The sequence below is a fragment of the Hippoglossus stenolepis genome, chromosome 19, assembly GCF_022539355.2.
Source record: "Hippoglossus stenolepis isolate QCI-W04-F060 chromosome 19, HSTE1.2, whole genome shotgun sequence".
Classification (NCBI taxonomy): Eukaryota; Metazoa; Chordata; class Actinopteri; order Pleuronectiformes; family Pleuronectidae; genus Hippoglossus; species Hippoglossus stenolepis.
The window spans coordinates 14,217,225-14,242,063 of record NC_061501.1 but is presented as its reverse complement, the minus strand read 5'-3'; the positions used below and the strand labels follow the sequence as shown (position 1 = coordinate 14,242,063).

The following is a 24,839-nucleotide window of genomic DNA, read 5'->3' as shown; positions in this document are numbered from 1 at the left end:
TGAGTTTAATCCTGCAGATTAAATGCACATTGTTTGTATTACAATTTTGGTCACGGTTGGGCGGCTTTCAAACACCTCGCCGACAAATTCATGGGTAAAAGACATGTTTGATAAATTTAATGTCTACACGATATCTCCGTCCCAATCACTCCGTACTTCAGACATTTATAGACGGGCGTTGAAAATCCCCCTTAGCATCATTTCGCTGTCAGCGATCATTCGTCATGTACATCCCTCTTGGTGATGTTCTGGAAAAGCCTCAGTGAGTGAGGGTAGAATTTTCTAGCACAACACAGAAGTGGGCAGGGTCTGGAGTGCCCCAGTGTGGCCAATGTGGACACTGCAGCCACTCGACAGGTAACGTTAGAGCAGGTAAATGAGGCCTATGGAACCTTTCATCAAATATTCATCTTTAAAATTATATATATATTACAGTGATGACATATCTTAAGGGAACCATGTAGGTGTAAGTGCCAATATTCCATTAATAATGAGGATCAATATGCTAAAAATAAACCCTCAAATCAGACGTGGGAAGGAATTTTTCTCTCTGCCTCATGCTCTTTTTTTTCGCTCACATTCTTCAGATGGATGCAGCAATCAACCATCTTCCATCCCGACTCAACTGGGCAGTGGGGAAAACACTCAACACCCCTGGATTAGAAAAGAGGGATGGAGAGCAATAGAGAAATAAAGGAGGAGAGAACAACAGAGAGAGACTGATGGAGGAGAGGAGTCAACGGCTGAGCGCATCCCATTCCCCTGAGGTAAGAGAGGTGAGAGAGGAATGCTTTCAGGGACTTCAGCCACGTCCCACACGCGCTCTCTTAAGGATGCATCGGGATGAGCAGAAGTCACAGGCAGGACGTGCCTCTGCTCATGTGCACCGGTCCACCTTAACAGGCTGCCCATGCCATGCTGAAGGTGTATTCCCTTTAGATAGGTCTCTCAATCATTTATAAGACTCAAATCATTACCCATTCAGATCATTTAGGGCAAAGGCAATGCTTGTCACCTCCCTTACTATCATCCCTGGTTCCTGCCTTGCTGGAGGAACAATCCACAGTGTCAGACGTGATTCGACTGTATGAGAGAAAGAGGACACTGCACCGAGAGGCCTGATTGGTTGATCCATCCACATGCATGACACTGCACATTGAAATTCCTGTCTATCCTCATCTATTCTTGCATCATTTGTTCCTCATCACAAAGCTTTGAAAAAAAAATGATGGTTTAAAAATAAAAAAATCCAAGTAAGCCATCACCATTGATCAAAGATAAAACTGCCGACTGATGAAGAACGAGAGGGGAGAAAAAAAAAGAAAAAAGAAAAACGACCTGTGCTTTGGCATTGAGAGCGCCTGCTGAAAGTTTCTATTCTTGCCATTCTAAATGTGTAACTACCTCTAAATATAGCAGCTCTGAAATATTCAGCATCCCCCGATCCTCACACTGACATCGAGTGAGGGCCTGGTTAACTGCAGCTATGTTGTACAAGACTGGAGAGACTTCCAAGAAATGCATGTGGTGGCCAGAGAGGAAAGTAACCGCTTCATATGCACAAGCAAACAAACATGCATGCATGAATTCCCACTGCTCTGACACACACACACGTAGATCGAAAGCTAGACACACAAGCGGCCAAATACATCAACCTGCAAATCCACCCGATTACACAAAGCCACAGAGGGCTTGGAAACAGTTCACAAGCTTTGTGCCTGTCCTGTGCTGCAGAAAAACAAAAGTACAATCTGTGATACAGAGTCAGGGGTGATACTTGGTGCAAGGCTGTGCTGGATGAAGGGGGACTAATAGAACAAAAACTGACAAAGGAAGAGTTAGGTGGTGCAGGAGCTTCCTTGTTGCTGCCATCAATCCTTAGCAGGTCAGCAGGCGGTGGCAGAGATCATCCCGCGGCCCATCCTTCTGCTCACCGTCATGGACGTGTGGAACAAGGGCAGAGGATCTAATAAGCGAGGGAGGGGGGCAGGGTCCTTTTTTTTTTTGCTCCCCAGCAGAAAAAAGACTGCCTTCTTTGCTAAAGACATGCCAGATGCCCAGGACCTTATTAGTGTATCCTTCAACCGGTCGGCTGCAGCAGCGCAGTGACCGTGTCAAAGACAGAAAGCAGAGGAGAGGGACACTCCCCTGTAAAGCTGCAGAATGAACTTCTAAAGACTCTTAATAAGACTTAATAAGCACCAATGGCACGAGAGCATGGAAAATGATCGGCATCACGTCGTATTGTTCAAACCCTCGGGGTGTGGGGAGGGGGGGACTTTCAGTAATATTGTGATATGAAGGGAAACTTTGAAAAGGCCGCTCTGTATTTTCAGTTAAGTTTTATTTGCCATCCTACAATGACGACGAAATGTTCCGACTACAGAAAAGTTAGCGGCCATCTACATAATCCTCTACCCTTCTTAAAGCGTTTGAGTTTTTTTCACATGTATGATAGAAGACAAGCAGAGAGAACGGGGGGGGGGTTCATAAAAATCAGCAAAGACGACTAAGAACCTGGTGCAGAATCAGTCCAGCTTCAGAACTCATTCCTTAGTTTAGAAAAACTGAGTCACGAGAGGAGGGGAGAAATCCTGAGCAACTCGCTTGTTCTTTTTTAAATTCCCAGCTCGAACTAATATGTTGCCATGGAAACGAACATTGTAACAGGCAGCTTTAGGGAGACATTGTGACCTTAAAGGAAGGTATGTAAACACCACTTTATATTCTCCGGCTGGCCCTGCCCGAAAGAAGGCCTGGGAAAAATGTCTGCATGTGCAGGAGATTTGAAATAAATATCCAGGCCCCATTGTGGAGCTCCAACAAAGACGAGTATCTTAGTAACACCACGCGGGTTTGCTTGGCGAGACGTTTTCTCTCCCTCTCTCTCTCCCCTCTCCTCCCCCCTCCTCTCCCTCCACAATAAACACACTTCTCATCATCGGCGGGTTAGGGCTTAGGATGAGATTGATGAGGAGTTTCTTTAACTACCAGATGAAACCTGTTGGCCCTTCGCTGGGTCAGTCAGGGGGTCAGACTCGTTCCAACTCGTTTCAGGATCAAACACATTTCAATACTGTGGGTAAGACCAAGAGACTATTCAGTGCAACGCATACTTTACGTAATTCACACATTTCTTCACGCAAAGATCTACGTCTGGGGTAAAACTAAAAGGACATTAAAACATGATCAGGCTAACTTTACAATAGGTTATATGGTGTGTGTGTGCTAGGAAGATTGGAAATAAATGAAGAACTTTTTTTTCACTATGATCTCACTGTTAATAATAATAATAAATTATAGCTTCAAAATATGAAACATGTCGTGTATAATTATGATGATCATTTAAGTGGCTTGCTTTACATTTTCAGCGATGTTATAGTCTTTGTAAAGAGATGTGTTATTAACATGATCAGAACACGCTGATCTTCTCAATAACACAGATGGCTCTCATCAATATAATGCCATCTACTGGTGGTCTGGAGACACCAGAACAGATAAGTGACAGAAATGCTATAGTGGGACATAAAAAGCCTCACAATTGGACACATTTTTATTCTGTCCCTATGTAGTCAAAACACCCCAACAACAACAAGAGGTACTGCATGTACATTGCTGCTAATGTGCACGATTTAAAAGGCAGAAATACTCCCCAGCAGAGAGGAGTGTTAAACCTGATCAGAACCTCAAACCCTGAACTACACGAGGACCTTTAGTGGCCTCAGTGATGCAGCTCTTCTGCAAAGATTTCAGAACCCAGCCGTAAAGTGGGAGACATTTTACAGCAACAAATAAAGCGAGATCATAACATCTGACATCAAAGCCCTAAGTCACTCCGATTCATCCACAATTTGGACAATTTGGCAAACTATTAATCATTCAGGTGACAGAGCCTCTAAAGAGCTGAACAGTTAACATTCAAAAAAAAAAAAAACATCCACATTTCCATCTTTATTCTGGTGGCGTCTTTTAGTACATCGTCAAACATAAACACAGCCACATGAAAAAGCCTGACTTACAACGTTAGTAGTGAAATTCATCATTCACTTCATTTCCGCAGTCAAAAAGACCTCGTAGTGCCATAACATTAGCCCAGGAGGTTAAAATACCACATTAAAACTTATGACATTGTGGTCTAATGCTGTTGTTATTGGGGAAAGGGATAATATCACATTATAAAAACTAGAATCTGTGTTTTACATTCTCCTAGCAGCTGGCCGCATCATTGACTCTGCAGGCGGCTCAGGCTTTTTTGGGGCGCAACACGGGTGTCACCTCCACCCCTTCCTCTGCACACACGCAATATATACCTGGACGTGCAGCTCAACATTGAACAGCGATTCCTCTGAGCAAATTTATGGACGAGCAGAAGCAAGAAACAGTCTCGCTAAAATAAAAAATAAAAAGAACAAAAAAACGAGACACGTGAAAGAGGCCCTCGTCTTGGTGCCTACACATCAGGGCCGGCCCTCTGCTGAAGAAATCCAACCGAAACAAATTAGTGGAGCTGGGGAAGAAAAGAACTGCCTATACACTACAGTACAGACTAATTTTTATGTGCTTTTGCCAGGAGGGACATAAACCAGAGAGGTTTCAAACTGTGACACAGGATAGAGGTGTATTAAAAGTAAATCTTTCCCCCTCCATTTTGCGAGGCTCTATTGTGCTGTCATGTTGCTGCGACTTTATGGACTTTTGGAACACGAGCCCCCAGCCTCTTTTTTTGGGGGTAATCAATTAAACGAGGAAGTTCGCTGAGCCTTACAACTCGATTATTAGCCTGTCCTTTTGAAGTTTTATTTTAGGGGGCTGGGGAGGGGGTGACAAGGAATCAGGCTTTAAATCAGTGGGGCCGATGCAGCAGTGTTGAAGCGTTTGCAGTCTATGGCCTTATTGGAAGGGTTTGTCAGGATGTGGCGCTGGGCGAAGACCAGATTCAGACTTTCATGGTTAATGAGGTTTCTGCGGTGGCAGTTACGGTCAGTGGCATGAGTCAGGCAGAGGGCAAGGACTAGGCACCTGCTGCTGCTGCTGCTGCTGCTTTGGCTGCTGACAGGGAAACGTTTGCTTGAATAGAAAAGCATTCGAATACAGAAGGAGAAAAACTAATACAAATTTTTCTGACCTTACATTTTCTTACATTTTGCAGTCTCTCACAATTTCTGGTAGTTGGTAGCCGTGCATCACATACAAGGAAATAAACAGATCTAATTAGATAGATATAAATATAACAAATAAGGCAATTTACCTTTTTCGATCCCGCAAATCCCTCAGATTCCAGGAAGAAATAAGCGAATGGCATCAGGACGAAGAGGCAGAGGTTGGAGAACAGTGACACCAGATTCCACAGCCCTGCATAAACCAAAGTGTGTATGCATACAGTCATAAATCATACATCAAAAATCTATATTAAGTTTTATTTTTAATGTGACATGAGTGTGTTCCTTTGAATATTATTATACAGTGGTTGTGAAGTGAGTCTGGCAAGTGTCTCTTTGTCAATGTATGAGTCTCTGTTGCCCTCTGGTGGCAATTGGAACATCCAACAGCCTAAATTACACCGGTGGTGATGCTGTCAATCTGCATTGGTGATTGTGACACTAAAGACAAAACGTGATCTGATAAATTGGGATACTAATTTACTGGCTATGTCCGTCTACCAGCGCATATTAAAGATTAAGTCAAATTTGTTGTATGCTTCATTTACCTTAATCACAACTAACATTCATTCTACAAGATTCTATATCTTTTCTACAAATTTTTGAAATCATGAACCCTGTTAAGTATAAAATTCGATGGGTTACACAGACAGACATTTCCATCTGGTTATTTTATCCTTAAACAGTGTTTCAAGTTGATTTCCCAAAATACTTTAATGTATTATTATTAATCAGTAATATTACATATACTAAGAACCCCTCAAGCTTTAAACTGCAACAATGCACTTATCCATTGTAAGCTTAATTATTATCATACATTTATATATTATTATCAGTTATAATGTAATTAGTATATGTTTACATACAACAGCAAAACAGACATTGGGGTTAGGATTGGCATTTACACGTAACATTTAATTTAAAACAATTTGGACATGTTAATCACAACATGTACTGAATTTGATAAAAGTGTATAAAGTTAATTATGATTCCAATGAATGTTAATGCAACTACGTGACAAGATATTTGCTTTATTTGCAAACAAATACATCATGCGTGACAGTAAAGTGAGAGAGAAAATGAGTTAATGAAACCGAAAAGACACGTGAACCGTGTGATCCACTGACCATGGATGAGGGAGCCATTGAGCCACTCAATGTAATAGTTTTTGGGGAAGGAGAGGAGGATCTCACTACTAATGATTGAGAAAGGCAGGAGGAAGACGGCACCACCCGACACTGCCAGGGTGAAGGTGCACAAGTACAATCTGCAAATAGAATCAAACACACACATAAACAGACAAAAACACACAAACAAACACAGTATTAGGGCCAGTCGGGTTAAAAACGAACACATGCAGAATAACAACAAGGTAATAAGGTTTTTTTTCTTGTTAAAATCCGATTATATGTTACAAGCTTGGTTACTTGGTTACTGAGGGATTACTTTTGGATTATGTGTTATATTAAACAAGAGTCACTTGATTTACAGTGTGATAGGAATTAATAAGCAGAAGAAAAGTGCAGATTTCACTTATTTGTTGACCACTCTAATTGCACTGGATTTAACAGCCAGCAGGCTCATTGTCAATCTGTTCTTTCAATCATCCTTCTGCTCTTCACTTTACACACCCCTGCTCTGCTCCTGAAACAAAGGACATGGATTGGTTCTGCAGCTTGGTGATTCGTAGGCTCTAGGTTTCTAGATTGGGCCCAGGGGAGTGACCATCTGCTCAGTGGGACGGCACAAAGTCACCATTTCACCAAAGGAACTAAGTTTTCTGAAATGCTTTCCATTATTTTGATGCACCTAGAGTTTCAATTTCCTCTGCAGGATGCATGTGGCTACAACAAGCATCAGTGAGAGTGATTTGTAATTCTACACCGAGATCGCTGATACTTGCCACCACTGGTCTGGTGTCAGTAACACAGTGAGGGAATTAGTGGGTTAGACAGTGGATTGTGAGTGTAGTTAGTGAGTGTAGTAGAATGTAAGTCCAACCAATCATCACAATTGATAAACTGGAACCAAACAATATTTGTCAATCATTTGTCAAACATGACTTCAATGATTACTCTATTATAATTACTATACAGTAATGTATACTTTCATTCTTTTCAATTTTCCTTCTTCAAGCAGCTAACTAACTTTCCTGGCTTATATTTTTTTGCATAAGTTCACTTTAATTAAACAAACTTAATTTACTTGTCTCTACATAGAACAAAAATCTGCTAGTTCATCTGTAAAGTTATCAAATTTTAAAAATCACATGAAAAAGAAAGTTAACTCACGAGATTCTGTTGACCACAGCATCTTCATCCTCGTGGTCATCTGTGAAGGAAACCAAACAGCTTTAGTCTCATAGTAGGACACTAACGAGGCTGAGAAGCTGTGTACGTTTTTTATACATTGCATCATATTTAAGATCGAAATTAGAAGAACAACATTTGAGTTTTTTTATTATTATTATTAATAGGGACATACTGATGTGTCTGCACAATACAAGTATCTGATATTTTCCCACCCATACTATATATAATTATTGAAAGAATGATCAAGGCATCTATAATTGTTTTGAAAACAATCTATTGCTAATTCGACAGTTATATTGACCCTTTCATTAAAAAAACAAAACCTAGAACCAACCAGTAGGTGTAAAAACAAGAGCAGCCTAGATTCCTGCTGTACAAAACTCCAGAAGGAATTTGTGGTACAAAGTGGTCTACTTTCAAAATGAGACAAGGGAAGAACAGGTGACCTCCACATACTATATTTGTCCTGAGGAAATAGGATACAGTTCATAAAGCCGGCTCCATATCTTGGTTCAAAAGATCAAAACCTGCGTGAAAGACATTCCAGAAGAATAGAAAATAAGATCTCACCCAGTGACTCGCTTCCCTTGAGTCTTGCATTAGTGATTTTCAATACACAGGACAGGTTATATCACTATTAAGCCTCACTGTCAGAATGTAGCCCATTGTGTCCATGTGGCCACAGCCCTAAAAGCAATTTTGGGCGTTTACAGTTTACACTTTTACAGAGGTGACTTGTGGGTGAGGTCTCTCCTACAAACAGCTAATGCATTCTTGGTATTGACTTTCTTTCAGTCCACGTACAATGAAGGGCTCTGTCTGTGCACAAACAAGCAGTAACACAGATAACCAGACTTCTACAATGTTAGCTGTGAAAATAGTTCCACCACAGACACGTTGCATTAAACCGATGCTTTAAGACGTGTGACCGTCTCACGACCCAGACACTTGGAAAATACCTGTTCCCACAGAGCGGGAGATCGTATTCTGCAAGAGCACTTACCAGTCTTCCTCTTGTATCTGGTTATGATGCAGTAGGACACGATGTAAAGGACTGCAAACAGGAGGAAACAAATCTGAAACGACAACATAATAAGAATTTTAGTACGGGGTTTATTATGACTGATGATAAATCATAAATCAGCAAGCAGATACCAACAGTATTTTTCAAATTTATGTTTGTGTTCTGTTGTGTGCCATTGTTTAATATAGCTATCTGAAAGAATTTGGTTTAGCCCACAATCGGTTACCAATTTATACTAATGAGAACTAAAATCTACGTTCTGCATCATGTGAGAACATTGATGCCTCAGTATTTTCCCATGACTTACAGTGAGCAGGTAGATTCAATGGCACTCGAGTGTAAAAGTAGTGTCTATAATGCATTTACTACAGCATAGACAGCTTGGGAAAGAAGACCATTTCCTCCATGCACTACTGTGATGGTATAGAAAATGTTGTCTCTTGGTATTTGTATAAATAACCATATGAGAGCATAGATTTGTTATAACAACCAAAATAAACATTTCCTCTCGCTGTAGCACTAATCTAATCAACAATACAGTTAACTATTAAGAGCAAAACATTGCAATGTGTCATTGTTTTTCTAACATTCAATGATTGATTAAACCAAAGCCACAAGCAAAGTGGTACCGATATCACTGATGCAGAGAGTTTATTAAGTAACACCTGGCTCCAAACAAGCTGGATGGTCTTACAGAAAGAATACCGTTCCACATTCTCTGCTTCTACTATGACGGTGACTTGGATGTAACTAATGATAGAACCTCGCACTTCAGCACTTTACACCCTGTCAACACCGCAAAGCTCATCATGGCCAAGGTCGGATCATGAAAATGACTCAGCCAGACACCAGACAGCCTGTGCACGTTGCAGACAGAGACACAATATTATTGAAAAAATTCAAAAACAAAAACAGTGCTCCCTATCACTTGCAGTTCCATTCCAAGTGAAAAAGATTAATTTCCAAGGTACAAACTCTGTTTTGACATTGGCTCAAGCAAAACACGTGTGTCCACAAGGGGACAAACCCAGAATAACACGCATGTCAGGTGCACAGAGCTGATAAACTGGCACAGACACATAGATGCAACAGTCTGACGGAAGATAACAGCAAGTTTCAAGCACACCAGTAAATGCTTCTTGTAAGCAGCTTCAACCAACTTAGCAATTCACACCTTTGTGACATATGAACTCAAACTGGAGGTGAGGACAGATAATAACACTTTCTTCTAAGTGAGGTCCAGTCAGCACTAATGACTTGAATATTTCTTCAAGCATGTACTGACCAGTGTGTTTCCCCGACAAGTCGCTTTCAGCAGTAATTGAACTTTAAAGAAACCTGAATGCTTGATCATGCAAATGTATCTCGATTTAAGTGTTATGATGTGCATGGAAAAGACGGATAGAACAAGTAAATTAATGTTTGGAAAGTTTGTATTTTAGTTTAGAAAACCATTGCACTGCCTCTAAATTATAATCATTTCAACAGCACAGGGTGGCTGCTCAGGCTGCAACATAACACTTTACAATTTATCCAGCACAACATGTGAAAGGCTGATAAGTGTATTAGAGGCTTTTTGGAGATGGCATTGGCCAATGTTATTACTGAAAGTATCACATGTTTTTACGCGGTATTAACCTGGTTACTCACATAACACGATTTTCTGTGTTCTGTGTAATCGCAGGCATGGCATTCTTTAATGGAAGACACACTTTCCCACATTTAAAAGGTCTGTTAAAAGTGTACCGTCTTCCCACTGAGTCATGTTTACTCACTTTAAAAACTTAACCCAGAATAGCATTGACTGCAAAAAGTAAACACAACAACAAACATGAATCCGCCAGTGCCAGTGGAAATCAATCCATAAGCCGACTCATACACATTACGTTTAAATGACACAGAGACATCAGAACATTATGTAAGGCTGAAGCATGCTGATATGGGATACTGGGAGGCCGATGAAGAGAGACGCTGAGGACAAGATGTGCAAGCTGAAGCTGAGCTGTTGAACTTGCCTACTTGTGAGACATTTGATAGTTTCTGTATTTCAAAAGTGTCTGCCGGGAATAATCAACAAGACCTACTCCAGACAAAACGCCCCCCCTCTTTCTAGTTGATTTATTTCTGAAATCAGAAATACACACCAAGACGCTAACAATATTATGGTTTGCAGCAAAGGGAGATCAGTGGCAATGTTCAGGGCTTTAGTTGGTTAGAGATTGTTAAGTTGTTTACTTTATCACGGTTTTTCAAGTGGGCAGCAAACAAGGACCTGCTGTGTCTGACACCTGAAGTATAGCTGCAATGGATAACAACCTGTCTGACAAGAACACAACTTGTTATATTTTTAGTATTAAACAACAAAGACCGATTTGTATCCTGATATTATCAATATTATTCCAAAGACTCGAACCATTAAATCTAATAAAAACTATGAAAACCTTGACTTCAAACTCCCATTGCAAACAAACCTCTTCAGGTTTTCATGTGAGTGGTAGAAACGTGCACAAACAAACCTTTGACTTCAAAATATAAATTCTGCTTCACATAAGACTTAATGTTAGGTTACACTTCACCAGTTAATGTGTTCTTACATTAGGTCTTAACCAGGCTTGAAGAGAAAATGTCAATGTATGATCTTATAATAAAATATATACATACAAAACCAAGGCCTCCTCTCTAGTATACCTGTATTACTGATGATTGGGACATACAAAATAAAGGTAATCTCTCTAGTACACTGAATATATAAAGGTATCCTTGGTGTAGTACACTTGCATTACTGAAAACGACGACATGTTATCTATGCATGATGTTATAATACTTTATACACATACAAAATAAAGGTATCCATGGTTTAGTACAATTGTATTACTGATGATTGGGACATGTTATCTATGCATGATGTTATAATACTATATACACATACTAAATAAAAGGTACTCTCTCTACTACACTGAATATATAAAGGTCTCCTCTCTAGTACACTACGCCATGTTATCTCCGCCCCTGTCAAATATCTGCCTTGTGTATTTCTAAACGTCCCGAAACAAAACATTAGCCAAGTTAAACCCCTGTAATCAACTGGTTCGTGGTGGCTAACGTTGACGTCCGCTCACTTTTAATTAGCACGCTCGCTCGTCGCTTTCCACCTGAAACAAGAAGTGTGTCGCAGGTAAATTCGCAGCCTACGTTAAAAACCACCGACGTGTTTTCAGCCCAGGGTCAGAACTACCGAGCGATGCTAACGCTAGCTGCCCGTCAGCGTGCGGCGGCGGCGACAGGAGGAGGAGGAGGAGGTCGTTAGCCTGCTGCTAGCCGCGACTAGCCGCTCCGTGCGCTACTTACGATGTACTCTCGAACTTGGCTGTGGAAATTCTGCTCTCTGATAGAAACATCGTCTTCTTCCATTCTTCATATTGCAAATGCGAAAAGGCGGCTACAGACTCGCTACGTGCTAACTGGCACCTGCGGCACCGGCGACAACTCCGGTGTCTCCTCCTCTGGACATCTCAGCCCGAGGCAGTTTACATGCGAGAGCTAACGCCGCTTCGTCCTGACGAGAAAAAAAAAGGAAAAAGACGCCCCAAAATAAAAAACGTCATTATCCGGCGTCAGCGCGGCAACGTGACCCGGAAGTAAACCAACAACATTGTCCTCATGGAGACACATGTGCAGGTATTTGAATGTCTCCTGCTTCCACCCGGCGCTTGTTTTTGTTGCCTCAGACGCTAAAGTTAGCTTAGCCGTGTGTTTTTAAACGCAGGTAGCCCGGTTGAGGTTACTTAGATAGCCAGTGTCTCCAGGTTGGCTTGCAGAGATGAAGGGGAAATGGAAGCCGAGAAGCAAGAGCAACCAGACGACGACGACGACGACGACGAAGAAGAAGAAGGGGAATATAGTGTTGCACAGATACATGGTGGCGGTGGATGAGTTTGTTCAGAGCAAGAGTGGCACGGAGGAAACCGAGCCTGAGCCTGAGCCCGAGCCCGAGTTGAGAGGCGTGAAGAGGAAGAGCAGGAAGGAGCTGCGCAAGGAGAAGAGAAAGATGAAAAAGGCCAAAATGAAAAGTTACTACGAGGGGAACAAGGCGCTCAGTTTGCCCGCAGACGATGGTGATGGTGACATCTCGGGTGAGAAACAGCCACCTTTGCAGGAGAAGGAGAAGAAAACAAAGAAAGCGAGTAAAGAGGTGTCAAAAACAAAAGCAAGTCGACCTGCTGGAGCTGAAAAGGGGAAATCAGGGAAGTCTGACACGCCAGCGTCTTCCAAGACAGGCAAGAAAGTGAATAAGCTCCAAGAATCGAGAAAGATGGCGCTCATGGAAGCAAATGAGCAAGAGGACAGAGAGATAAAGAAGCTGGAGCGACAACTGGGATTGAACAAGAGGAAGAACAAAAAAACTCTCCCTCAGTCCTTTGTCGCCGATGGACTTGATTACATCCTCGGTGTGCTTGACTCCAGCTCTTCGGCTGTGGGGGTGTACGATGACGACGAGGACGTGGACATGGCCAAAGCGAAATTTGAAAAGCTGGGAGAGAGTGACTCTGCTTCGTCGGATGAGGACGAGGAACCTGGAGATGCGATGGCAAGTGAAGGCAGCGATGAAGACATGTCTTCCTTAGATGATGAGAAGGAGGAGGATATTGAGGATGAGGTGGAGGAGGAAGCGGAGGAGGAGGAGGAGGAAGAAGAAGAAGAAGAAGAAGAAGAAATGGAGGAGGACGAAGAAGAGATGGATGAGAGTGATGAAAATGAAGGAGACACAGAGGAAGAAGCGGTAGCTCCTGACACTGAGACATCAGAGTCCGTCCCAGAAAATGTGAGTCCACAAACCTTGAATATATGTTTCGTACCTACTGATATTTTAAATACTATATAACAGATCTGATCATATTTTTTACATCCTCTGTTGTCCAGACTTCCTCTACAACTGGAAAGTACGTGCCGCCTCACTTACGCAACATTGGAGATGACAAACGCAAAGCTGAGCTCGTAAAGCTAAAGAGGAATGTGAAAGGTCTGCTCAACAGGTACGTCTCAACACAGAACTACATTTAAACCATTTCCCACACATATTAAATCCTCTATTAGATGCCAAATAAAATAAAGATCCTCATCCTCGACTCTTCCAAATACAGACATTTTTGACATATCTAAAGATTACATCCTGTAAAATATGATCCATTTTATCCCTGTGATGTGTCGTATACCAAATATTTTGTGCTTTGTTTCTGTATGTATTAGCGGTGATGTTAACTTAAAAGTAGTGATTCACCCATAATTCACTGACTCTTTCAGGCTGAGTGAGGCCAACATGGCATCTATCTGTGGTCAGCTAGAGGAGATATACATGAACAGCAGCAGGAAGGACATGAATGACACCCTGACTGAGGTGCTACTAGCAGCCTGCGTCACACCGGCCCTGATGCCCGACAGGCTGCTGATGGAGCACGTCATGCTGGTCAGCGTCCTCCATAACGCCGTCGGTATAGAGGTAAAGATATCCCTTAATTCAGGGTTTATACACATTCTGAGTTTCTGGAGAGATTTCCCCTTTAGTAGACTTTCATTTCACTGTCTCATATTAAACTAATATTCACCTCTCGCTGCATATGAATCTGAATTGTTCGCATTTCATCATTTTCCAGGTGGGGGCCCAATTTCTCGAGACAGTTGTGCGGAAGTTCGACGAGATGTACAAGAACCCCAGTGAAGGCAAAGAGTGTGACAACCTGGTGGCAATCATTGCTCACCTCTACAACTTCCAGGTGGTGCATTCTGTCCTCATCTTCGACATCCTCAAACTTCTAGTGGGAGCGTTTACAGAGAAAGACATTGAACTAGTTCTGTTCGTGCTGAGAAACGTCGGCTTTGCCCTGAGGAAGGACGACGCCCTGGCTTTGAAGGAGCTCATCACTGATGCCCAACGCAAGGCCAGCGATTTGGGGTCGAAGTTTCAGGATCAAACCAGGGTAGGGAATTCCTTTTACTTCATCTGCCATGAAGCAGATATTCTTAAATAAGTAAAATCTATCCTTCACGACATTATTGTGTATTGATTTCTCAGCTATGTGACTGTTTTGGAAGCTTATCTTGGATTAAATTATGTTTTATACTTGTCCTCAGGTGCGCTTCATGTTGGAGACCATGCTGGCTTTGAAGAACAACGATATGCGGAAGATCCCGGGCTACGATCCTGAGCTTTTGGAGAAGCTGAGGAAGTTGCAGAGGACTCTGGTGGGTGATTTTCTACAACATGACCATATTTGGTTTAAAATAATCTTATTTCCCTACATTAGTGGAAATATTCAATTTTATATGTGGACTGATAGTTATACAGCAGCTTCCAGCCTTACCACCAGATGGCACCAGAGTACCACCTATATAGATTCCAGAGTGTTGCTAATACCTTTAGCCTGGCTGCCTTAATATCAGGATTGCAGGTGTTTCTATTATAGAACCGGTGTTTTTACCTCCTGTGTGCACGTGTGACTGATTTATTTGTGCACGTGTGTAACTCAGATCCAACGCAGTGCAGCAGGCAGTGACATGAAGCTGAGGGTCTCTCTGGACAACCTCCTGGCCGCAGAGAAGGTCGGCCGCTGGTGGATCGTCGGCTCCTCGTGGAGCGGAGCGCCCATGATCAGCGACCCAGGCAACACAAGCACCAAACAGAGTACTGCTGAAGGACAGGTAGAGATGTAACATTTTCAAAAAACGCAAAAAAAAACGCACACATTAAGGAAATGTGTGTTTGGCCTCAGCAACATCTGTCACTTAACTGTTGTCTCTATTTTATTTGTCTCAGTTTAGTGCCAAAGTCTTAGAACTGGCCCGGAAACAGCGGATGAACACTGAAGTCAGAAGAAACATCTTTTGTGTTCTCATGACCAGCGAAGATTACCTGGATGCATTCGAGAAATTGCTCAGGTTTGTCACAGTTGTTTTTTTATTTCTACGTGGCCCAGCTAGAAGATGTGTGTTTCAGTGTCTTTTCTCTGTTGTGTGTGAAGGATGGGACTGAAGGACAAGCAGGAGAGAGAGATTGTTCATGTTCTGATGGACTGCTGTCTGCAGGAGAAAACCTTCAACGCCTTCTACGCTGTACTGGGAGAGAAATTCTGTACCCACGATCGCCGCTTCCAGGTACCCCAGCTAAATCTCAACATGAAAGAATCCGCACTTCATTCACATGCAAGCTTAACTAAACAGAACCTAATGCAATTCTCCTGCACTTAACTTTATTAAATAAACTTGTCCCTCAGTTCCACAAAAGCTTAATGAACTTCCAAAACAAACAGATTGGGAAATGGAATAAACAACTTCCCAAGACAGTTTTATTAATTAGACATTGAATTGTTAAGATTAAGATATATGCATAATATTAAATATGTTACATTTTAATTATTTAAAAAACATTTCAATCAGTTATATTAAAGATACTTATTATGAAAGTTTCACCTATAAATGTTGTTTATTCAGTCTTTAAATTGAATGAAAGGTTCTGTGTTTTTTCTGTAATTCTCAGAATTATCATTTACATGTATGTAAGAAATGATAAAAATAACTTTATATTAAATAATGCACTCTGTGAATGTATAATCTGTATTTGAATGCAGAACATGAAGGGGTTAGGTGGCAACTTCACTGTACACAAGTTGTGACTTTGTGTTTTAATGTTAGATAAGTTAATGTAGATTTTATTATGAGAAACTGTGAAAAGGTTGAATCACCCAGTCTGTGTGTGTCTGTGTGTGTGTGACCACCCAGTATCTCAATCTGTGTGTGACCTGCCTGTGGCCTGCAGTTCACCTCTGCAGTGTGGGAGTTTCACACCTCTCTCACCTCTTACATTATTTGACCCAAACTGTGACGACAAACAATGGGGGGCAGACCACACTTCCTACTTTGCTGCCATGTCGTCCCCCGGTGTCTGCATCAGAAACTGATGACCATTGTCCTCATCAAAGAGCTCGTGCCCGGGCTGCTGGGAATGTTTGCTTTTCTCATGTAAACTGGATGGGGAGGAGATGATTACCTGTGCTCCTTACCTTGATAGTTAGAATAGAATTATCTCTGTGCTGGGTGTCCTTCAATGCTGTCATACTATCCCTCAGATTGATGTCCTGTATTCTTCTAGATGACTTTCCAGTTCAGCCTATGGGACAAGTTCAGGGAGATGTCCAACCTTCCCTCCAAAACCTTAAACAATCTGGTCCAGCTGGTCTTCCTCTTTCTCCAGAGAAAGTGCCTCTCGCTCTCCATACTTAAAGTAAGAGACGTCCAGCCTGGAGCTTTATTACTTTGATATATTTGATGATGTAAAGTGAAGTTAATCATATTTATTACAGTCACCGCTGTGGTTTTCTGTGTAGGTAATCGAGTTTGGGGAGCTGGACAAGCCCACGGTGCGCTTCTTGCGTCAGGTTCTGACCAAACTACTAAAAGAAAGTGAGCCGGAGGATCTAGCCATCATATTTGGAAGGTGAGATTCATTTTGCTTTCAGTTACCTCTTAGAATTTAAAACCTGTAAAATAATACAAAATAAGACCAATAGATAGAACGGTCAACAACCATGAATTATTCCCTGGGAATTTTGGGAAACATCCCTTATCTCGCAATGTTAAAGAAAGTGAAAAATAATTTCCTGCATCCACCCTTTACTCCAAATCCTGCCCAAAATGTTATGGGTTCTTTCTTTACTCATGTCCCATTCTTCCACCAAGTTTCATGGAAATCAGTTCAGTACTTTTTTAGTAATCCTGCTGACAAGCACTCCTTGTTGGAGGTAGAGCCAAAACTGCCATCCACAGAGCCACTGTCCTAACATGGCTAAAAAGTCCATTTAAACTTTTGAGCAATGTTAACCTCTATTAACCCACATCTTGTAAAACGTCTCCTCTTTGCTGCTTGGGACTATGTGAACGTCTGAAAATCAATGTCCCTCATTGTTTTCCATCTGCCAGGATCTCAGGAATTCCCAAGCTCGGAATGCTGCGGGAGGGCTTGAAGCTTTTCATCAGCCACTTCTTGCTGAAGAATGCCCAGTCACAGGAACCAGCTGAGCAAGCAGCGATGCTGTCGGAGCGCGCTCAGGTCGCCACCAAGGCCATGGAGGCTAAAGAGGCCAAGCTCAAACTGTAAAACCACAACAGACTTACTTTAAACCAGAACTGTGCATCACAAGACGGCTTGTTGGAGTGAAATGCATCTTAATTCAGAGAACAGAATCCTACGCTTTATTTTAAACAAGAAAAAAATATGATTTTGATATTAAATCAACGTTCTTGACGTTATTTTCCATGAAGGTTTTAAGTATGGTTGATCACAAATATGCTTTTTTAGCATAAACGAGTTCATCTTTGATTTTGTGGATTAGATATGACAGATTTAGCATATGTTCAATTATCTAATAGCATTGCATTGGATATTTTGGATATTTCATCTCCCAGATACATCGTTCATGTTGTTGCTTCTACATGGGTGAAATATCACATGGTATTATATCTTAACAAATTCATTTGAAATCTTGGCACTGGAAAATATTTATATAATTAATTAAACATTAATCAAAAGCCAAAAGCTTTGATATATTGTTGAGAGAAAGATTTTTTTTTAAAAACTGCTTTCATTTCCTCTGTTTTTCTTTAATGTTCTTTTCTGATTCTGTCCTCATGGAGGCAGTGTACAGCAAGAGTTAATATCACAAGGTTCAGACACCTGGAGTCATCCTACTGAGCTTCACTGGGTCTATTTACACTCTTACACAAAATAAAATGCATTATAATAGTCTTTTCCAGCCTTGAACACAACTGATTAGTGAACATTTCTATCTTTTTATCAATTTATGTTGATATTTCTACTTGGCCTCTGCGAGTGCGACATAAACAAGAGCCGTCAGAACAGAGGGACGGCGGCGTTGTTCATTCAGTGTTTTCACGCCCTGATGAAATGACCCCGGGCCTTGAGTCTAGCCTTTTCTGTTTGCTCGCTGACACCAGTATCTGCCCGCGTGGTTAGCATAGCAGAGTCGCTCTGTTACATTTGATACTTGCTCCTATTAATTAGCTCCATTGGTGCGGCCTGCATCAGAGCGCGGTCTGAGGTCAGGAATGGGCCACCAAGGTCAACCAGAGGAAATGTCCTCTGGTAAGCTCATGTCATAGGAAGTAAAAAGGGGTTTTATACACGTGTATGACCCAGTTTTTTGACGACGGATAGAGCATCCCTCCATCCACAAAAAGGCACATGTGGACTGGGGGTGTTTTCGGTGAGAAATGGAAGGTACTTGTGAGGAAAACTCCCCAGTTAAAACGTGGAGATAGTGGGATCAATGGTCTCACTGTGCCCTCCATACACTGGCCATTGTCTGCAGCCGTGAGCCCGAGAGCTGTCACCAACTTTACCTGGTGAACTCTTGGTTTTGGCTTGACCCTCGGCTGAACTTAGATTTAGTCTGCCGAAGCTAAAGCAAACAGCTGAAGATAACCAGCAGATCCCACAGTAATCCTGTTACAAATGGCACATAATCAGTCAACCTCTGCTATAGTTTCACACTGATGACAGCGGGAACAAAGATAACAAGCGAGACCATTTTGTGCACAGAGAAACTAGCTTTCTAGAAAATATCTGTTGCATAGTAAGCACACAACGAGTTGAGGTGTCAAATTGTCCAAATAGCTCAGTCACAGTGGGAAAATTACTAAATGTCATAAGTAAAGAATATTTAAATATTAAATATAGCAGGTGATAACGCACCTTAAATATATACATGTTTGTGTAGAATGGAAGTGATGCTAACCATGCATTTGCAGAAATACATATTTATTTTCTTGTTTTTTTTTTTCAATGGCCAATTTCTAAATGTTTATGCAATATGTCATAATTTAACTTTTAGGTTATAATTAAAGGGAGGTCATCGCAGGTCATCTTGAATCCAATCCTACCTATATTTTCCAATAAAGACCCTTCAAAATGAATGAATAATAAGTAAATGAAATAAGAGAATACCAGAATGTAATTGTATAGTGACATTTGAATCACTCTTGATAAGTAGATGTTAACATTTAATATATTTCTGGAGTTGTGAATCATTTCCAGATGATTTCACTCCTGAAAATAGTGCCTGAGAAGCCAGGTCGTCGCTTAACACGCCGTTTAAAAGGCTTTAATAATACGAGCCCCATTGCTAGTGTGGTGTGAAATGTTTCCTCCGTCTGCCGGGCTGCTCGCTGTTTGCTCTCACTGCACGTTTGCACGGATCCGACAGCGCTATTAGCAGTAATTCCCATGACCCCACCTGTCAGAGCAAGGAGAAAAGCACAAGTCTCTGTGCGCACCAGGGCCCGAAACTCTGCAAAGTGTGCGTCATAAATCAAAAGGAAGAAAAAAAGACTTGCGTCAAAATACCAACTGCGTGAGTTTTATATAAAAGCATTTTTATTTCACAGTTTCCACCGAGAGAGACGCTAAACTAAAAAATAATTTAGCATGCACTGGTATGACCATTTTATAAATACAGTATAGAAAAATAAACATAACACTTTTTTTTAGCGTGACACGACACACTACTCGGAGGTATAACACCACAAAGAACAAAATAAGGCCAAAATAAGAGGAATGGCAGCAGACTATGGGCTGTGTGGCTTATTGAACTAATCACAACAAGTACAGGTCGCGAAGTCCCGATCCAGTTTACAGCGTTTTGTATATGTCACAGTTTATCTATATGCTGAGTGATGTGTGTGCGTTATAAAATCTAAATATCCACTTGTTATTGCTTGTTTATTATGACATTATGGGCATTTATTTTTGACCTAATTTCTATTCTTTTCTTTTCTTTTTTTTATGACAAAATGCTCATTTCTTCCATGTAGGTGATTAGAGATTGGATAACATGCAACTGCACTTTATAGCGAGAATCCCCCACAGTCTTTATAAATGGAGATCTTCATCCCTTCTTCTTTTTTCTCCAGCTTCAGGGCTGTGGACTTATGTCACTGGCGCGATTCCTCTCGTCGTCCGATGAGCAGTCGGACGAGTTGTACATGAAACTCTCGCCCTCGTCGTCGTCACTGTCCCGGAAGTCTTTTATTCTGCCGTTTTTTGAGTCTGTCTTGCTGCGATAATCCGACTTTTCGAGTCCGTCAGATTTCTCCTGGCCGCTCTTGCTGCCCTTTTGCTTCTCGGCCTCCTGGGCGGCCTGCTCTTTGGCCTTCTTGCTTCTTTTCCATTTCATTCGTCTGTTCTGGAACCAGATTTTGACCTGAAGTATGAGGAGAAACTATGTGAGTTTATTTGATTTAGACATATACGCACAGTAGAAGAAGAGAGGCCGGTTGGTGGCCACTGCGACAGAAGCTTCCCCGCAACTTTATTGCACATTATTTTATCCCCCTGTCTCATTTCTATAACCGTTACCTCTCTAATGTGCCCTTCCAGATCAAGACGTAAATATGTCCTTAAAATACTTAGGAAATAACACAAAAAGAAGAAAATATATCTGTGCGTAATTATGCGTAAAGTTTGCGTAAAGGTCACCATTCCACCTGACATTGACCTCTAGGGTGTTACAATTATCTTGCATCGAAAACAGGACTTAAAGGTTATTTCATCTTGAAATCATTTTTTTTTACAAATAATTTGTATCACGTAAAATATGAAATAGATGCAATGGCTGAACTGACATTTCCCATTGCAATTTAGATACAAGTGGAGAGATGGGACTGGGATTTTTCAGAAACAAGACACTAAATAGACATTTCCCTTTCATTTCTCAATTATATTTTAGATAAATTTATGTTTCAGGTATTGTTTTAATATTAAAACCCATAAAAAAACTTGCTGCCCATGTTTTTGAGGCCATGGAAAATGTATTAATACAACCAAATTCATCTTAATATAAACGCTATGTGCGCAGACGTGGTTTACCTGTGTTTCTGTCAGCATGAGGGACGTGGCCACCTCAAAACGCTTCGGTCTGGACAGATACTTGTTCAGTTTGAACTGATGCTCCAGCTCCAGCAGCTGCTGACTTGTGAAGGCAGTTCTGGGTCTTCTGCACTTTCCGAGCAAGTTGGACTGCGCCTGAGCTGCAGGAAGAAAACAACATCAATGTCATATTTTCATTCAGTTTTTCCGCAGTAATCTGGGTCTAATAACGTTTATAACAAGAATATTATACTAAAATCATGACATAATTGCCAGCTCTTTGTTATGTTGTAATTTCCCACATCCCTAACCCCCCTGTTTAGGCAACAAGGTCGTCCACTTGTGAATATGTCCATAGAGAAACTATTTGCCATCGCGTTTTGACCAAATCTGTTAAAACGAGCGGAAACAAAAAGGCAGTATCTGGTGAGCAAACAGCATGTGGACTGTGGGTTTCACACCCCTCCGCCACTTTCCCACTGTCCATTATCTGACAATTTTAGTTCCTCTCTGAAAACCCATCACACTGTGACAGCCTGTTCATTCAGACATCTTCACATCTGAGGGAGAGAGTGCACCAAAAACGACTTTTATATCGAAATATAAGGAGAATGCATGACAATCTGTATTAGCTCAGGTCTCACACGCTATGTTTGAGCAGCATCACCACGGCCTGAGTTATTTTAGGGTTACTTCTCATTCATAGTTATCAGATAAATTGCCACATGGACCATCTTTTTTTGCTTTTGATAATCCTGGGTCTGTTTCTAGCTGCAGGTAAATTGTCATAACACTCTGTAGAGAAACAGCTACTCACCATTGAAGTCAGACATTTTGGGCAGCATCATCCCGGCTGTGGAGACCCGGAGCCAGTGGTCCAGCTGGAAGGTGCTGGCTGTCATTTTGATGGGATCACTGGCGTGGTGGTGAAGGGAGCCGTGTGGATAGGAGTAGGACAGGGCAGGGTGTTGGCCCGTGAGCGCAGCAGCGGAGTAGGTGTACATGGGATGGCCGTAGAGAGCCTGTGCGGGGATGCCTGCGGTGCTCTGCGGGTGTAATCCAAGCATGCTGTGCGGGCTGTTGAGGAAGCCCGGTTTGGGGATCAGCCCGCAGGAGGACATCCTCGGCGGGGACGGCGTCTCGGCGCGCAAAGACTCGATGCTGGTGGTGAGCTCCTGGGCCGCCACGCTCCCGGACGACAGGATGGAGGAGGAGGACAGGGAAGTGACCAGCGCCAGCGGGGAGGTCTGCACCTTGGGTGTATCGACTGCTAAAAGCGCGTCGATGCGAAAGTTTTTGGACTTCTCCATTTGGGCCCCTTCGGTGCGCGTCCGTGTCGCCTGAGCTGCTGGTGAACGACGGAGGAGTCAGAGCCGCTTTCCCACCTCTCAAAAGTTATGATGTGGTCCGGAGTGTGAGGGAGCAGCTCCGTGTCACACTTAATCCCCGTCAGAAGGAGGCGATTGGTGCAGCCGTCTGCAGGGGGCTGGTCCAAGCTGCGTGTGGGACCCAACACCGCCACTCTGCTGTAATCACTGTAAAGCACCGTGCTGCATGCCTGGCTGCTTTCATACAATATTACTGTTATAGGAAAACATCAAACATCAGAAAGATTTCATATAACTACATGTTATTTTTTTATTATAGACAACAATAGGCATTTCATCAGAGGGTCAAAGTTTCCAAAGTTAATATCCTAATCATGGGGGAGGAATTAATTAGTTTTCATAGGAATACACGTGCTGCACATTTCTGGGGATTGATTGACACTATGCATTTATATACAAAAATAAATACGTCACCAATTTAACCAAGGTCAGGAGAAGGTATAGTAGCATCATATTTTTTATTCACACAAACATACCAAATAACATAAAACATAATATAACAGTCAATGTATTCATTTTTTTAATCTTTCATTTTCTTTACATCCAAAGAAATTCTAATCATTTTTATAATCATACAATTATTTTATTCCCGATTATTTAAATGACCTTTTCTTGCTGACACATGTCTTGTCTCTGCTTCATGGTTCATCTCAGGATAGAAGATGGTTCAGAAAACGTTTTCTCAAATTTGAAATCATAAAACAGAGAAAACATGATGACAAATATTAAACGACACCACTGGTATTTGTTACTAATGTGCAAAATATTTTGATAGCAAATTAAATTAATATACAAGCTGCTGCAATTGAAAGACCAATGCGTAAAAAACCGAACATCTTGAGCCGGGGCACCCTGAGAGGCCAACTGGGAAATTTAAGTAAAAGCCTCCGTCTGTCGCTCCCCAAACCTGGAGGTGACAGACGCTCACTGACTGGTTCTAATGGAGCCGTACAACCAAATCAATCAACTTACACCCGTGTGCTTCTAATATGATGCTATCAGCAAAACAGACTTGTGGATGATGCAGAAAAAAATCTCTAAAATCCTAGAATTGTTTTGTCCCTGTAATAATGAAATATTGTTGGTGTTTTTCATATTGAATAAAGAAGAATACAACATTTTTTATCCTAGATAAAAAGCCGTGGTTAGCAGTCAAAATAAGTCAAATTTTGGAACAATCTACCACCCAAATTTTTGTAATTGAAACCCTTCAAGTGTGATGAGGCGAGGGACGTAATAGGCCCGTGGCTCCTGGTGACTTGGGTCTAATAAGCCACTTAAAGTTAATGGAAGAGGAGGTCAAAATGAGAATTATTGACACCCCGTTGCCCTTAACCTGTCTACCAATAAAGCTGATTAGTTTTTGTCAATTCATCAGCCAGCCGCGCGCCGCGGGACGTTTATTTGCTCGGGGGAAATCAACAAGTCACCGGGTAGTTTTCAAGTAAAGGATCGCCATTTAATTGTGGCCCTTGATGATCATGACCAATTACAGGATGATAACGGGGAGATTGATGTGGGTGCGGGATGTGGGCGCGCATGGAAACGGGGACAAAATGGGTAGAGAGAGAGGGAGACAATTCACTGATGTGGACACCAAACACCCAAACCTGTTTTTTGAGGGGAAATGGCACAATGACGCATGATGTGAGACTGAGGGGTCTCCAGTGTTGTGCCACTTTCTTTTACGCAAATTTAAATCAGATTATTCAGCTTTTAATCACAAGGATAACTGAAATGCAACCACTGGAGAGGGTTATTGATCATAGCCAATTTCAGAATGATAACATGGAGATTGATGGAAACGTGTAGAAAATAGAAAAAGAGAGGGAGACCTACAGACACCAACCATCCAAATCTGTTTGTGAGGGGAACTGGCACAATGACGCACGACGAGGGGTCTCAAATCATTTTGGCACTTTGTCCCCATGTGCCACTTTCTTTTAAGCAAATTTATTTTTGATCATTTTGGTTTAAATCATTGGGAAAAATAAAATGCATCCACATTAGAGAAAAGCTGAG

At 41.7% G+C, this 24,839-nt stretch overlaps 3 protein-coding genes across 4 annotated transcripts in view; 1 reads left to right on the top strand and 2 right to left on the bottom strand.

The window, feature by feature from the left end:
- lmbr1 (limb development membrane protein 1) overlaps positions 1-11,982 on the bottom strand; it is a 31,270-nt gene extending 19,288 nt beyond the window's left edge. Inside the window, exons 1-5 of one of the 2 annotated variants that reach the window (XM_035141933.2) lie at positions 11,844-11,982; positions 8,475-8,547; positions 7,451-7,490; positions 6,287-6,426; positions 5,249-5,352 (exon numbers count right to left, since the gene is read on the bottom strand). In XM_035141933.2, the coding sequence (XP_034997824.1) occupies positions 5,249-5,352; positions 6,287-6,426; positions 7,451-7,490; positions 8,475-8,547; positions 11,844-11,906 (420 nt within the window). In that variant the 5' untranslated portion in view covers positions 11,907-11,982. The remainder of the gene's footprint in view (positions 1-5,248; positions 5,353-6,286; positions 6,427-7,450; positions 7,491-8,474; positions 8,548-11,843) is intronic. The other variant, XM_035141934.2, reaches the window with a different exon arrangement.
- A 305-nt stretch (positions 11,983-12,287) lies between these two features.
- nom1 (nucleolar protein with MIF4G domain 1) lies at positions 12,288-18,291 on the top strand. Its single transcript, XM_035141931.2, has 11 exons — positions 12,288-13,317; positions 13,416-13,528; positions 13,797-13,992; positions 14,147-14,470; positions 14,625-14,735; positions 15,021-15,191; positions 15,307-15,428; positions 15,512-15,644; positions 16,639-16,770; positions 16,874-16,983; positions 17,466-18,291. Exons 1-11 carry the CDS (start codon positions 12,316-12,318, stop codon positions 17,641-17,643), a joined length of 2,592 nt encoding a protein of 863 aa, XP_034997822.2. The 5' UTR covers positions 12,288-12,315; the 3' UTR covers positions 17,644-18,291.
- Positions 18,292-20,335: 2,044 nt separating this feature from the next.
- On the bottom strand, positions 20,336-22,773 carry mnx1 (motor neuron and pancreas homeobox 1). The gene is made up of 3 exons (XM_035141938.2): positions 22,247-22,773; positions 21,430-21,590; positions 20,336-20,764 (listed from the first exon to the last, which is right to left on the bottom strand). The coding sequence occupies exons 1-3, from the start codon at positions 22,737-22,739 to the stop codon at positions 20,477-20,479; spliced, it is 942 nt and encodes a 313-aa protein (XP_034997829.1). The 5' UTR covers positions 22,740-22,773; the 3' UTR covers positions 20,336-20,476.
- Positions 22,774-24,839: the final 2,066 nt, after the last annotated feature.